Below are 15,978 nucleotides of genomic sequence, written 5' to 3' on the forward strand. Positions count from 1 at the left end.
GAAACCAGTAATGGGTGGTGTGCCTCAAGGGTCCACACTGGGACCAACATTGTTTAATATCAGCATCAATGACACAGACAGTGGGATTGAGTGCAAGTTTGCAGATCACACCAAGCTGAGTGGTGCAGTTGATTCGCTAGAGGGAAGGGATGCCATCCAGAGGGACCTTGACAGGCTTGAGGAATGAGTCCACGTGAACCTCATGAAGTTCAACGAGGCCAAGTACAGGGACCTACACCTGGGTCACGGAAATCACCAGTATCAATACAGGCTGGGGGATGGATGGATTGAGAGCAGCCCTGTGGAGAAGGACTTGGGGATACTGGTGGATGAAAAATTGGATATGAGCCAGCAATGTGCACTTGCAGCCCAGGAAGCCAATTGTATCCTGGACTGCATGAACTGAAGGAGGGTAGATTTAGATTGTACATGAGGAAGAAATTCTTTACTGTGAGGGTGGTGAGGCACTGGAACAAGTTGCCCAGAGAAGTTTGGATGCCCCATCATTGGAATCGTTCAAGGCCAGGCTGGATGGGGCTTTGAGCAACCTGGTCTAGTGGAAGGTGTCCCTGCCCATGGCAGGGGGGTTGGAACTAGGTGATCTTTCAAAGTCCCTTCCAACCCAAACCATTCTATGATTCTATGACCTGCAAGGAAAAGTAAGCTGCATGCTGGTTTTCGTGTACAATAAAAATTAGAATTATCATAATGAAAAGCAAGAGCAAAAGACAACCCCAACCCTGGGACTCTAACATCGTGACAGAACTGAGAAGAGTTTACGGAAGAGATTTAATTTTGTGGTGTTTGATTTTTCTTCACTTGAATGAGATGGCATTGGTATGCATAACCAGAGAGACAACATATGTGGTGATAATTGCTTAATGAAAAGGGAGTCATACAAATAAAGGACATTGCTATACACCTCATTCCACCCCCCCCAAAAAAGTTCAAAATTATATAAAATTGTACAAAAATTATAAGTTCATCTCCACTAAAGTTCTCTATATCTAGTTTTCCAGAGCTTCTACAGCATCAAACAGCTGCTGCTTAAAACAGCCAAATGAAACTGCTATGCTCTCTCTCTCAGAAAAAGAACATAAAATTCCACAAAACAAACCAAATCAATATATTTTAAAAGGCACATGGGGCAAGAGCATTGGAGCGGAAGGTTCCAGGCTTCAGCATGGGATGGGCAATAGTTAATACTAGCCAGGTTTGATTGCATTTTATCACAGAAATCCAACAGAAATAAACAAACAAACAAATGCCCCAAGCCAACCTTTTCAATGTTAATTCTAGAACTTCAGATTTTCCAAATGCTTGCTCTTAATTAATTTTGTTCTTTTTCTCTTCCTCCTAATCCTACAAAGTAGATTTGTGGCAAGCTCAGCCTCTAGCTTTGAAAGTGGACCTATACAGTAAGGAGAAATAATAGGTGTTTTGTTTAGGATTTTCTCCAACCATATCTAAAACTATTTTTCGTTTATATGGAATTCATGATAATGCTGAGTAGAAGTTTTTTGGCACTTTTGAAGGTTTCCCTAAGCAATTAATCAGCTTTCCAATTAACTGCTTCATTTTGTAAATTTAACTATCCTTTGTATGAATTTTTGTAAATAATTTTGGCCTCTTTTTAACAAAAGATGAAAATAAAACCACGCTGCATGTTAGCTACCATAAAATGCTCAGAACTGCACAATCAATGGACCGACACTTCTCTCTGCTGTTCTCTCTCTTTTCAATCATTCCATCAAAACAGGACTCCTCTTTGCTTCTTTCTTTCTCACAGAAAAAAAGTAGCACTAAAACTTTCTAACCATATTTAATGTATCAAGGGCTCGGAGTGTACTGGGAGACCATCAGTGAACACAGTTGGGAAGATTTCAGTACAGTACAGCCTATTTCATTAAACCACAAAAAGAGCACCTGTAGAAGGGAAATTCTTCCTGCCTTTCAGGTAGTAGTTCTGTGTCGTATTATCTTAACATACATTAAATAAATGTTCATATATTTATATACAATTCTCTGCTATCTACATTGATAACTTATACATATGTATATGAAATATACAACTGGGAAACTCTATTTTGACACTGTCTCTTATTCTAAAACTTGACTGAACTGTATTCGTTTAAAAAAAAAGATCAAAATTATTCCCTGAACTGAGATTGAAATGAACAAAATTTAGATGAAAGGTAAAGGTCAGAGAAGTTCTCAGCCACTGGAAATAAATTAACTACAATAGGTATTCAGTACTGTGCCAAAAACTATGTTTGAGATTTTCAAGACTGATTAGGTTAATTTTGTTATAACCAAGTTATGTTCTAAGATTTTGAATTTTTAGCTCTTACACATGTGCGTACACATACACTGAGTATGAGGATAACTCTTACACGGTATTTACATTATTCATTACTGCCAATAAAAATACAAAGTTTGCTGGCAATCTCTAAGTAAAAGAGATATATATCATATAGCATATATACATTATATATATTGCACGCCATATCTTCCTTCCCCTTCTCATTTCCTGCATTTGCTAAAGCAGTTTTTATACTTGCATTCATACTCACAGTATTGACTAACTTTCCATTTCTGCTCCCTGGGCATCCTAGTAGTGACTGAATTAAATATGAAGCCAAAAAAGAAGAAGAAACAAATACTGAATGACCTTGAAGTGAAAACCACCCGCATTGCATGAGCTTTGGTGCTCTAGTCTTGAAAATCTGTGTCTTTTCACTTCACTCTTTTATGTCACATCATAGGAAATGGATTTTGAGTATTGATTATCATACATTATAAGCTGCTCGTCTCGCCATTAGTCCGTAATTTTGACTGCTACAGCTAGCAGACAGTGAAGAAAATCGAACAGGCACTTTTGTACTAGCAGGAGTAACTATAAACATGAAGTGAACTATCACCACCAAGCACCAAATTAGTACATATGAGAAAATAGAACCAATTTAAAGGTAAATATATAAATATATATATGTAAAATAGGTCATACAGTGTGCTGTACAGCAAGATGTGCTGGTAGAGTGATATGCACCATCGGTCTTTATCTCTGTACTTGTCTCCCTCCTGTTGAAAATAAACCCTTAACAGTGCAAGCGTGTACAATAAACAGAAGGAGCCTAGAGGTTTTCCTAACTCTCTGGAGCTTTAAGGGTAAATAGTCAGAAGTGCTTTGTGCACTTAGGGGAGAAAATACGCTAAAATAGAACTGCTAAATTATTAGCCGTAGAAAGAAAAGGAAACAAGCTATCTTGAAACAAGTCACCTAGATGATAGGAAAGGTATACCGGATAGAAATTTAAGATGGTGTAGGATGAAAGTTATGTTGCCAACATATAAAATGCAATGCAAGGTATGTACTTTGGTGCAACCTAAGACATATCTTACATATTTTATTCTATATACCAGAGGAGCTATATTTAACATCTGTCTTCTGCAGCAAACTTAAAGCAAAAGATAGTTTTATTGTGTTATCTTTAATTTCCTATGCTTTCCTCATAAATACTCTGAACAGAATTAAATATGGGTACTGATTTCACCCTAAATATATTGCACTATAAAGTTAATTAATTAATGCTTTAGATAGCTGGCTCCTTTCAATGGCTATAACTGAGATATCTTAGTTTGACTCACTAATTATATGAAATTTGCATAATGATAACAAAGAATAAACTCAAGATTTTTTTTTTAACAGTGACTCAATGTAGCCAAACTGAGTTAATAAATACTTTTTCTCATTTAATTGAACCCTAATTATTTCAATTACACATACACACACAGAGCAGAAAAGCAAATGAAAAGTAAAAAATCCATGTACATAAGACATCAGCATACAAACATTTTCAAGAAATATTTCATGTACTATGTTTATAAGATGAAGAACACTGTACTCTGTATCAAAGTACTCCACATAATGTAATAGTAAATGTCCAGTCTTGTGTATAGGGGAAATCAGACTTTAAATGTATGTATATGCACATATACATATATGCTTTTATATATATGTTTGTATGTATGTAAATATATGTATACACTCATATATTTAAAATCTGATTTCCTCTATACACAAGCCTGAACCTAGACCTAGACCTACACAATCCTATTCCTCTCAAAACCTGTACATGATGTTATCAAATCATATCTGAAGTTAAACAAGGCAGACAGAGTTCAGATCATTATAAGTTATAAGATTTGACCTCGTAAATGGTCATTCAAGTGCATTCTTTTCTAAGACCTTTTTACTCACAAAATATAAAAAAATGTAGCTTTGCATTACTACATGTTCATTAATGCAGGCTAAATAAGAATATGACTAGATAAGTACACTAATAACACTGAATATTTTAAAATGTCAGTAGCTTTTGTTATTTTTCATTGTCCTAGGAAATGTTAGTCTATCTTTCAGATATCTTTCTTATTTATTCTTTTTTTTCTTTTTCAACAGGTGATGTGTAGGTTTTACTATCGCATAAACATCTCCTTCTAATTGACTTTTTTTTATATTCTTTTCCATAAATATGGAAGCTAAAAAACCCCTTTAATTGTCAAGGATGGCTCACTGGCTGACTCAGTTGACTGGAATGGCTATCAGCTAACAGCTCTAAATGAAAAATACATTGGAGGACCCGTTCCAAAATGTATGTCTTCTTTTTGAAGCATGGAGTTTCACACTGCTGTAAGTACTACCTTCACTCTTGAAATGCTCTGTTCTTCATGGCATTATGGAGCAAACAGTAATGCACATGTTTTCTGACCCTTGTTTCACATTACAAAGGAAAAGATCTGCCTTCGATGCATGCATGGAGTTGCACTGATTTCCCTAGGAGATAGATTCATTTCACCCTTGGTGTTGTGAATTTGTGTTCATTTTTGAAAATAATTTCCATTTAGAATTCACTCAATAATGAAACAAGGTGTAAAATCCTCTGTAGGATTTACATTTCTCTGGTCTAACCACACACTATGTAAAATAACACACCAGTACTTGCTTTAGACTAATAAAATAAGGTATGTTTTATATATTTTAATACCTTGAATAGGTATGGAAGATCTCTATTTTCTGCACGTATGTGTAAACAGATGGACAATAAATGGTATCTAATGTCTAATAGAGAATATAAATAACTCTGCCTTTCAGAACTTCAGTAATTTCTGTAATATGACCAGAAAAACTCCCAGAATTTATATGAAATGGTGTCTTACTTTTTTATTTGACCCAGGCAATTGCCTTTACTAAAGAACTGAAAAGATGAAAAGACTATAAGTAGGTATTTATTACAGGAGAAAAGTAATGGGCTGCTTTGACATGTCCTAAACACTGGGGCTATATGACACTTCTGATGAGAACAATCAGCTAAAGTACTACTTCTGTGGCTGGATTCCTGTTTAATTACAATTGATTTTGACATAAATGAGCAGAGGTAAACAAATACTTCTATACACATGCTTGCTGTTATTAAACAGAGCTGTCTCCAATCTGAGTATTTATATTGGCTTGTCTGTTTAAAGGCTCCTTTCAGTTAGGCAAAGCAATTATGGAGCTCAGATTAGCGAGATGACTGGCAGTAAAATGAGAATGGACTGCCACTTTTTTAAACCTCTTGGATCTCATGGTCTTTTCCTGATATAACTACAAGCTTCTGAGGTCTATAATCCTTACACAGTTTCCCCGTTGTTGGCTGTTGAGTTTTTGTTTGGGGTTTTTTGTTTGTTTTCTTGTTGTCTGGACACAGGATAAAGAGAATATATATTTTTATATTGCCATGGCATAAGGCACTTCAAAAGCAATAACAAGATGGTGGGCCGATGGATTTAATTCTAGTTCACATTTGTCCCAAACCATAAATATTGGAGGAATATTTCAGGATTACATGGTGTACTACAGAACTTTTAACATTTTTCTCATGGAAGTATGCTTTAAATCCATGCTTATGATTTAATGGCAATCACATATTTTTATTTAAAGACAGCGTAAGAGCAAGAAAACATTTCTGTTACCTGAAAATTTTCCATCCTCACAGCGGGCTGGTCCACAGATCCCAACAATGGGTCTTTGGCCTCTGCCTTGCTGTTCTGGAGGCAAATCAGACCTGTGAGTCACAGACAGGGATAGGCTCTGCTTCCAAAATTCACAACACTGTCAAAACTTCCACAGCAGAAAAACAATTTCTATCTGTGGCCCAGGCATAGCTCACGGCCCTTGAAATTTTTCACTATGCTTCTCAAAGGTACAAGCACAGGAGTTTATAGTTGGCAGTGAACCGAAAATGTCTGACTAGTAAAAAGGGTGTCTCATTTCTTCCTGTCAGAGGAGAAAGAGGAGAGGCTGAGAACAGACACCCAGTTTTGGTTTCCAATGTTTGCCTCTAAGTCAAACTGGCACCTACTCTAATTTGCAGTAAAAAGACCATATGACAGTCATGAAAAGATATTTTGGACTCTTCGCCATCCCACCGTAAAAACCTCTTCCTAGCCCAGGGCTGCAGGGAGGAAACGTACAAGGGCTAGCTATGCCAGCCCTGTACTTAGCTGCGAAGCTACAGGGAAACTTTAGTAATCTGACAAATTCATAGTTTTAAACAGTAAATCTTTGTTGCAGAGCCCAAAAGCTGTTTCCTGGAAAAGAAGAGAAACAAAATTGCAGCAATTAACAGAAGAGAACAGGCTTGTGGATCTGGTAGAAAGAACGTTTTTAATATCACATATTTTCCCTGCTCTTGATCAAGGCAGTTCCACAGATTTTACAGTGGGATTGTTTCGGTACTGGCACCTAAAAATGCAATGACTCTTAAATCTGAAACCTAACTGAATTTGTATAATCATTTGCAGAATTTGCATGATATTCACATTCTTTTTTACTAACTTTATTGCAAACTAGTTGTAAGATCAATAATTTCCATATCTAATCTGAAATATTCAGTAAATACTAACACTGTATATTGTACTGTGGCAATGTCTAGGAATCCAGTCATTAGCCAGGCCCATTGTGAGGCATCCTATACAAATATTGATAGATTGTGCAGTTAGAGACAAGAGGTAACAAGTGGTTATGACTGACGAAAGCAATGAATGGGAAGGAAAGACAACATTAATGAAGATATAATCACGCTGTTGACATTTCCTGAAAATACCAATATAAAAGCTCCATAATTTAAAGAAGCTATCCCCATCTGTCACACCGTCAAGCCACCAATGATTAGCTGTATATTACACCACTGAGCCTTCCTCACTGGTTGCCAATTATCTCAGTATACAAATCTTTAATTAGAAGGCACCAAGCTTTTTGCTTTGTAAGCTTGTCTCAAATTTGGATTTGACAACTTGTTTACAGACATTGACTGATGAGGGTGTTACTGAGGAGAGAGACATGACAGGCTTCTGAAGAAATCTGTTTCTATGTCCTTTTGATGGTTCTGTTTACATCCTGACTATAGGTAGACTCTCTTGAATGGAAGTCTGTCAGGTTCTGTGCAGAAGCATGATTTTGTCCCAAACAGAATCAATGCAGTAAAGCTTTTCAAATGCTATCTGTTTTCCTTTACAAAGTCTCACAAAAAAATGACTAAGGGCTATATGGATGCCGAACCATTCAAAATCTGACCACTTTGGTGAAAGAGAGTAGTTTGCTCCACATTCCTGCCAGCATGCCTGGATTTACATCCAAAATCTCCTTTACCAGATATAATGAGACCGTGTCTGTTTTACACTGATAGATGGAAAAGCCCACTGGGTATCATTCTCTGCTTCAAAATGTTGATGCTGTATACGGGTCATATACTTTGGACTTCATGGGCAGTACCATGCATCTGACAGAACAGGAGGAAGAAAGCTCTTCATGACACTGCTCTCAGAAAAAGCCTGAAGTTGTCCAGGCATCTTAAGGAACTCTCACTTGGACATACAGACACAGAAATATCTTCTTTGAAAAAAAGAAATTATTTGAGAGCTTCATATAGAGTCTCCCCTATGCTATGATAAGTAACATATTCATTAGTGTTTGAGTAGATGGTGCCCTAGACTATTGTTTAGCAGATTGCTGGTGTTGTGTTTTATTACCACCTTCAAAAGAGATTTGAAGAATGGGATTACCCTTATGCCAATTTATGAAGCACCCACATTCTCTTAGGAATTTAAGTTCCATAATGCTATCCTACTTTGCCTTCTGCCTGAATCATGCTCCAGTTAGATCAATCAGAAAGAATAATTAAGGATGCACTTTTCAAATCTGACTCTCTAAATATAACTAGTTTGGCAAAAAGAATTGTACATGTAAACAGATTCAATACCATATTTTCAGGTTCTCCATGAACTGTAAATGAATTTCTGAAAGACACTTACTGAAGATGACTTCAGAATATTGACATCTTCCTTTCCCCAGATCCTTCATCAAAACCTCAAGTTCCAGATCACTTTCTTATATTTCAAGGATCGAGGAGATTATAGGTATTAACAACACTAATACAGAAAATCTCTCCTGCTAGTTACATTTATTTGCAGCAGCTGAGCTGCTCAACTGAGAGTCACCTTTTTACTTGTCACCTTTGCATTTGTTATAGCTTCAACTTTTGTATTGATGTCAGAGCACTGTGAAGTGACAAAACATATCTTTAAGAAAAAGCTGGTAATTTGGGAACTATTTCCAAAGCTGTTGTCATTATGTGTTCATTGTTTTCACTAATATCTTCACTTTTAAAGGCTGTTAACTGTTAGAAGCTATTTTTCTGGTCCCTAGCAACCCCTCATCTGAGACATGTTCTTATAAAAAGTGTATTTTAGTCTTGGAGATAGATTTAAAGGCTGGTTACAAACATCACCACCAAGTAAGATGCACTCAGGGTAATTTCTCTTAGCTGTGCCCTCCGCTTAATTATCTGAACGCCCTACAAAGGAAATCCAACAGTGAAGCATAAGAGAAGTTAAACACTGTTCTGGCAAAGCAAGTAAAAGATGCAGCTGCTACCTTTAAAGCTGCTGAAGGATTCAGAATATGTCAGTCAGTGTCAATCTATTGACTTCCTTTAGGAAAATCTTTACTCTGTAGAAGTGATGAAGATACTACACTCCTAGAAATGGGGCAGGCATACTATAAAATGCAGTAAAACCTGTTCTAGACATGGATCATGATCAACTTTCTCAGCGTATTTAAAGAGACCTTTTCATTTACTGGAACTTATCACTATAATATTTACTTGATTTAGAGTTTCATGGATGCTTTCCACCATGACTTGATTTTAATGGGTCCCCCTCCTCTCAGCCTTTTTGTTCTATTGGAAAGAAAAGTCAAGAGACCTGTACAGTTATTATTGGCTTGAATTCTTAGTATCACGGATAATGGAAAGCAGAGAAAACTGAGCCCCAATATCTACTGCATGTTTTTTTCACAAACAGCCTCTGGGTTTCCCAATAAAAGTGTAGCTTTGCTTTGTTTTTCTTTAAGAAAAAGAATTGCTTTAATTCCCAAGGAGACAAAAATTGTGTGTGAAGCACCATATCTGAAAGCAAGGCTCAGTCTGACCTTGAACAAAATCCAGAAGGAATTAAGGTAAGAAAAAATTGTCTTATGGGGAAAAAAGAACAAACTTTTTTTTTTTTTTGAGTCCACCTGTTACAACACACCCATGGTATGTATCCCACTTCTCAGGTATCTAAGAAACAGTTTAGCAGATCTCTAAACTTATTTGTAAACTCTCAAGTGACTCTCTGCAGTTCCAGCTGAAGATGGATACAAGGCAGCTAATTTGCTACCACCAAGGGAAAATGTTGTAACATAAAAACATTCCCTCCCTTAGCTTCAAAACTGTCGAGTGCCTAGGGAGCCCAACTATTTGTAGAGTTGATACTATGCATATGCTTCCTCTGTAACTGTTACATGCATACATCTGGCATCTGTCTCTGTGCTAAACAGACTTAATTGTCCCTAGTATTACTATGTAAAAATCCTCTAACCTAAATGGTTAATGCAAAAAAAAAAAAACCACACACCCCCCCCCCCCCCATAAAAAGGAAAAAGAAAAAAAAAATAAAGGCTGTATGTGATTTTTGTAGGATTCTTTTGCATTACTGGCAAGATATGCAAAGAGCTCTGCACTATGGCTATGAGCAAAATATTTTAGGTCTGCCTTCTGACTAACTTTAAATAGAGATTACGCTCTTTTCTTAGCATGACATTTGGTATTTTGTACAGCCTCTTAATCAAATGGGGTTGCTTTAGCTGGAATTCCTTTTTCCATTTATTGTCGTTCCCCCCCCCCCCCCTTTTTTTTTTCTTTCTTGATTGTTGATCTTCCCTTTTTTATCCACATCAGATTTCAGAACATTTAATCATTTGCCAAACATAGCTGGATCGATTCTGAAGATATGTTCTTCCTTTTTTTTAGGTGATATTAGGGGGACTCTATATGTTAGTACACTATTCAGCTCACTGTTGCCAGAAAAGTCAAGATGCAGACAAAGCACTTGATTTCAGATTTCAGTATATTTTTAAAAGATCAAAGAGCACAGTAAATCTTGTTCTTTGGTTAGGCAGACCATGCAGAACAGTAATACTCTAAAAAATGGAGGTAACTGCATAGAACTAATACTAAATTGAAGGCTTTTTGAAGTTATTTTAACCTTTGTGTCAATGTTCATCTCACACCTCCCCCCTCCCATCAAAGTAAAAAAAAATAAAAAAGCTTCTAATTGGGAAAACACACAGGAATGTGTTCTTCCTATAAAGTATGGTTAAAAAATGCTGATGATTTGACATCTGACATCATTCATGGTAGCAAAAATGAAATATGCTCAAGCTGCTTCTTTTACTAAGATTTATTTCTCTGAGCAAGACCATAAAGCATAGTCTTTCCTAAGGCAACTGTACCTGCCTAAGTCTGTTTAGGATTTAGGGAAAAGGTATTCCTACAGCTGAGGTCTTCTGAAGAGCCTGATTTCCTCCTACCGTGTGCACTAAATCCTAGCGAGCAGGAAGACAGGCCATAGTTTTTTCACCTCTCCTGTTTAAGCTTTATTATCATGCAACAGGGAAGCAACCCAGAGAGAGCTTCCATCTAATCTGCTCTTTAAGGAAGAGTTCTTGTCAATCAAGGGACTGAAAAAAAACCCCCACAGGAAGTAGACTCAGATGCTGAATATTAGTTTCATCAGATGCCTAACAGCAGTTATAACAGACAGAATAATTTCATTCAAGAAACAGAGATAGCCACATAATCTAATTTCTGGCAATTAAAATTAGGCTAGAATTCTTATGCTGTCTCTAGAGGCAATGGAGAAAGATGGATTCAGAGAACCACTCAGAATGTCGGAGATAGGCTCCAGATCTAAAACACTTCCCAGAGAGGTCTACCTATCTTCATTGAATGTGCATGGAGTTGATGTCCTGAAGTTATCTACCTTTGTGTTAGAGATACATACCCATTGGTCTGGCTTCTCCTATTAGCAGTCTTAAGCTTTTCAGCGCTCAGAAGACTGTTTTGAGTCTACGGGCCCGATATTGCCTAATTTAATGTAGATGAGATTTAGGTGTGTAACTCAGCATCATGAGTCCCCTTTTCCAAGATGTTCTCCCTATGCACATTGTTCTCCCAATGGCAGGAAAATTGTCCCCTTGCAAACAAATAGCTTAGTGATTACATGCACATATAACTTCCAGGATTTCCACAGAATATTCATTCAGTATCTGGACAGATCAAGATTCCTGGTATTTTTCCACTGAGCTATTTTCTTGCAAAAGTAAAGCAACTTTCCTTCTCCCCTAATGCTGTGCTACCATGCTTATGCCAAGCTACTACTTTTTTTTACACAATTAAAATTTGTGTCAAAATGCATTTTGAATGCCTGAAGGAACACATTGGGATCTGCTGCTCTTCATTGAGGCAAGTTGTAGCTGATCTACTTCCTTCTTGCAGCTGCAGCTCTGGTGCCAACTAAGTTCTTGTCAGAACTGTAACAGTGAGTGGCTTTGCTGATGTATAGGTGCTGCCACCTTTACACAAGTAAGATGTTTGACATGGTGCAAAGTGGCCTCTTTTTTAAAAAAAAAAAAAAAAAAATTATTTTATTTTATTTTATCTTATTTTATTTTATTTCCAGAAATCTAGGAAGAGAAATCCAGATCAGCTGATCAATTATACTTTGTCTACAGAGCAAGTTGGCACCTTAATTATGACCAGTTCCTGCTAGATTAGAACATCATCCTAGTTCCTGCTAGAATTTAGATCCAGAGGCAGATGAGAGCCAATGTCCTTCCTTCAATTCTTCTGTCCAGCCATACCTTGCTTTTGCAGCCTGGGCTCTATTGGGTCACAGATCTAGCTGAATGCTAAACACAGCAGAGTACTGGATATCTTGCAAAGATGGTAAATTCCAATTTTCCCTTTCATCTACAGTTCAAACCTACAGATCTTCTGCAAATATTACCAAAGGATACAGTTAGCTGTTGCTTAACTAAGAAAATAAAAGGAAGGGAGCTTCATGAACCATAGCCCGTATTGATGTACCAGATTTTTCATGCCTACCTACCTGTCCTGAGAGTACAGAATTGCTAGCCTTGGATTTTGGAGTTAGACTTTAAGTTATCTGAGATGCCCCAAAGTAAATCATAGTATGTCATTTCTCTCCTTTCCAAGGACAAAATAACATTTATTGATGTAGAGCGGCATACCTGGAATTCCCACCAGTCACTGATTCCATTCTCAGAAACAATTCTGATCTCAAAATTCTTATTTTAAAGGTTGAGTAGGCCTGAGCTCTTCCATTCATTAAGTCTGTGGCTTCCAACATCAGCCCAAATATTCCTTCTTTAAATAAATTCTCAGTTTAAATTTGGCATATGCTTTTTGATTCAACAACGTTGAACTGGTGTTTCTCAGAGACTCAGACTGGGATGACAACTGTCAACAACTTTGTTCACAAAACATCAGTCACAGTCCTCTGAAAAGCTGACACACTTATTTAGCAGTTAATTTTTCTTTAAACATAATCAAGTGGAAAACAGTAATCCTGTAGAATGCATCTGCATTATCAGATGTTCCCGTGATATATTACCACAGCTACATTTAGCCACTACAGCCTACTGGTCTGCGTGATAAACAAATAAATTCAATTGCAGCTTGATATTACAAACTGCCTTCAACATTTTCATCCACAGTTCGTTGCACCTGCGTAACTTCAAGAAGTATTTCAGAGCCGTACTGGACAGAGTAGTAAGGCTACTATTCACAACATCATATATTGGGATACAACATATATTGGGGTAGATATTTTCAGTTTTAGAGCATTATCTTTTTTGGTAGAAAAAAGCTAAGGGCTATTAAAAAGAAAATAATCATAATTAAAAAATGATATGAAAAAATATAAAACTAGCATGGGAAAATAAAGGGCAGTTCTTTAATAGGTTAACCACTCTGAATAAAAAGAAGTTATTATGTAAGTCTGATTTTCAAGTCAAAAAACAAAAGAGAAGAAATCATATATTAAATCTAAATGTTTATGCAAAATGTCTTCCCTAAAGTTTCCTAGGATTAACTCATTAGAAATTAATTTGTTTGCCATCTTTCTTTGAAAAAGTTGTATCTAAAGTAATATATTTATTTTGCTTACTGTGAGAATCTGTTTTATGAAACAATCAGCAAATGTTATCCTTGAATATAACTGCCTATTTGATTTTGAGCAGGAGTGGAGTAAAAATATAGAATAAAGCATTTCACACAGAGAGGGATACGTACACTTCTGTCACTTTTTATTTTCTACCTTTGGAGAGGAAAATACAGCATTTTCTATAAGCTTTCAGTGTCACAGTTAGCCTGCTCTAACTATGATGACAACATGCGTCTTTGATGACATGGATGAATACCTCTAAAATTCAAGCCTTCCTTCTAGCAAAACTGTAATCCTGTACAGAAGGTCAATGACAATCTCCCTATTAAGGCCAACTGTTTGTAAGTAGTAAGCAGCGTTTTCTTGTTAGGATTTTTCTCTCTGCTTTGCTATTTGATTTCTGCAGGGACACGCATCTATTTACCACACTAAATCCTGCTGTTCATCTTTTGCGCCTAACATATTCTTTGTTCATTTCCTAGAGGTAGACAAACAGAACTGGCGTTATTGTTAGCATTCTCCAAAGACACAGTCAATGCAGATCTAGCTAATCCCCTCCTACTTATTATTCAGCAATCAGTGTCTGCCAATAGGATTTGGGAATCCCAAAAGACAGTGTTTAAAGGGAAGGGTTAAATTCAGCTTGTTTAATGACATTCTCTGTTCCTGGGATCATTCATCATATTCATGGAATCTGTTCCATGGAGGGACCTAAGGCTGCCAATTAAAATAAATTAAACTAGATGGACAGCCATCTGAGTGAATGAGATCGCTGTCATGATCTGAAGTAACTTTATTAATGGTGAGAAGCTACGTTGGTACAGACAGTTCTTTTAATCTGCTCCAAAGGCCCACATATTCCTTGCAGAAAGTTGTGTTTGGGAGGTATCACCTCTAGAGCTAAGCTCCCTGAGAAGCGATCATATTAAGAGAAACCTGCTGGGATACTTGATTTAACATTAAAGTGAATTTATCAGCTACTCCCAACTTTTTGAAAGACTAATTGAATTATCAAAGGCTGCAATGGGGAATGTAAAGCCTTCTGAGAACAGATCTGTAATATAGATAAAATCCTTAACTTGTGCCGTGTGATTATCTTAAAATGTAGTAATAGCCTGGGTGCTAAAACACACCGGAATTTAAGATTTCTTTTGCCTGTCTAAAGCCTCTCTCTACCCACCAAAATTATGGGAAATGTCAAGTGTTTGGGACAGGAAAAAGACAAAATTATTTTAAAACCTCTTATTTATTCTGTCTCCTCTTTCAATGCCTTCAGGTGTGCTGGGTGCTCACTAAGGTAAGTTTATCAAGTTTGTTCAACTGTTTACAGTATATATTTTAATCTTTCACTTTTTATAGGCTTTTAGAAAGAATATACAATTTCCCTCATTTTCAGTGGGATCACACATGATTAAAATCAAACATGAATGCGTCATCTTCCTGAACTAGGGCATATAATAGTGACACTTGCTTACACAGAAAAGCTGCTATTAGTGCAGACACTAATTTAATATGTGAAAATTCAACCTTGCCCAAAATATTGCAAGATAATTATCTGACAATTTACTTCCTTTTTTTAATTGTGTCTCTTTGATGTACATATAGGTTTGGAATTGTAGAACAGATCCTGGCAAAAGAGACTAGTGAGTTGGGGGCGGGTGAGTCTGGCAAAGTTACAGGACAAAGGCAATTTATTGTATCCCACTGACACTTTGTCAGAGATCACCTTCATATACATACATAAACATAAATGTTCACAAGGATATGGTTGAATATATACTATAGAGACAAAGCTGTGTCTACAATATGTACAGTTTCACACATTTGTCGCACAAATGTATGAAAAATACTTACTTACCCTAGTAATAATTATAAAAGTAATTACAAAAGTACAAAAAAGCCATGTTAAAATCGAAAATATGAGAGTAAAGCTCTCTAGCCTTGCATGACAGAACAAAAGATACAAGACTAGCTTTGACCCTGTAAACCTCCTATGCTGCAATCAAGTGCAGTGACAACAAGCTGGAGGTGTTCACTGCGTGAAGAGGTGAAAAGAGGTGATTGTAAGAAGTGTGAAGACAATTCTATATCCATAATGCATTCATCCCAGAGTGCAAGGACATCTGTTAAAATGCTTTCTCTTAACAAGCAGCCTTAGAGATACTTGAGTAGAAGCAGGTAAAGAATCGCAAATAGAGGATAATTTAACAAGATGCTATAAGGCATTAGAAAGGACATATATTATAACCTTATTCTATCGTAGAAGTGTATCCTGTCCCATGAATACAACTGGTGATAATTGTGAGTAATTAATAATTATACCAAGAACTACCTGCTTATCTCGCATGCACAGAGCAAAATCTGTAGCAT

General features: G+C 36.6%; 1 protein-coding gene across 7 annotated transcripts in view; it reads right to left on the reverse strand.

The window, feature by feature from the left end:
- Positions 1 to 15,978, reverse strand: part of PCDH17 (protocadherin 17) — an 88,392-nt gene that overhangs the window by 6,224 nt on the left and 66,190 nt on the right. For 5 of the 7 annotated variants that reach the window (XM_030036568.1, XM_030036564.1, XM_030036566.1 and 2 more), the window contains exon 5: positions 6,013 to 6,087. The exons of 1 other annotated variant lie outside the window; for it this stretch is intronic. In XM_030036568.1, the coding sequence (XP_029892428.1) occupies positions 6,013 to 6,087 (75 nt within the window). Of the gene's footprint in view, positions 1 to 6,012; positions 6,105 to 15,978 lie in introns of all 7 variants that reach the window. One more of the 7 variants, XM_030036570.1, reaches the window with a different exon arrangement.

This window comes from Aquila chrysaetos, chromosome 14, assembly GCF_900496995.4.
Source record: "Aquila chrysaetos chrysaetos chromosome 14, bAquChr1.4, whole genome shotgun sequence".
Taxonomy (NCBI): domain Eukaryota; kingdom Metazoa; phylum Chordata; class Aves; order Accipitriformes; family Accipitridae; genus Aquila; species Aquila chrysaetos.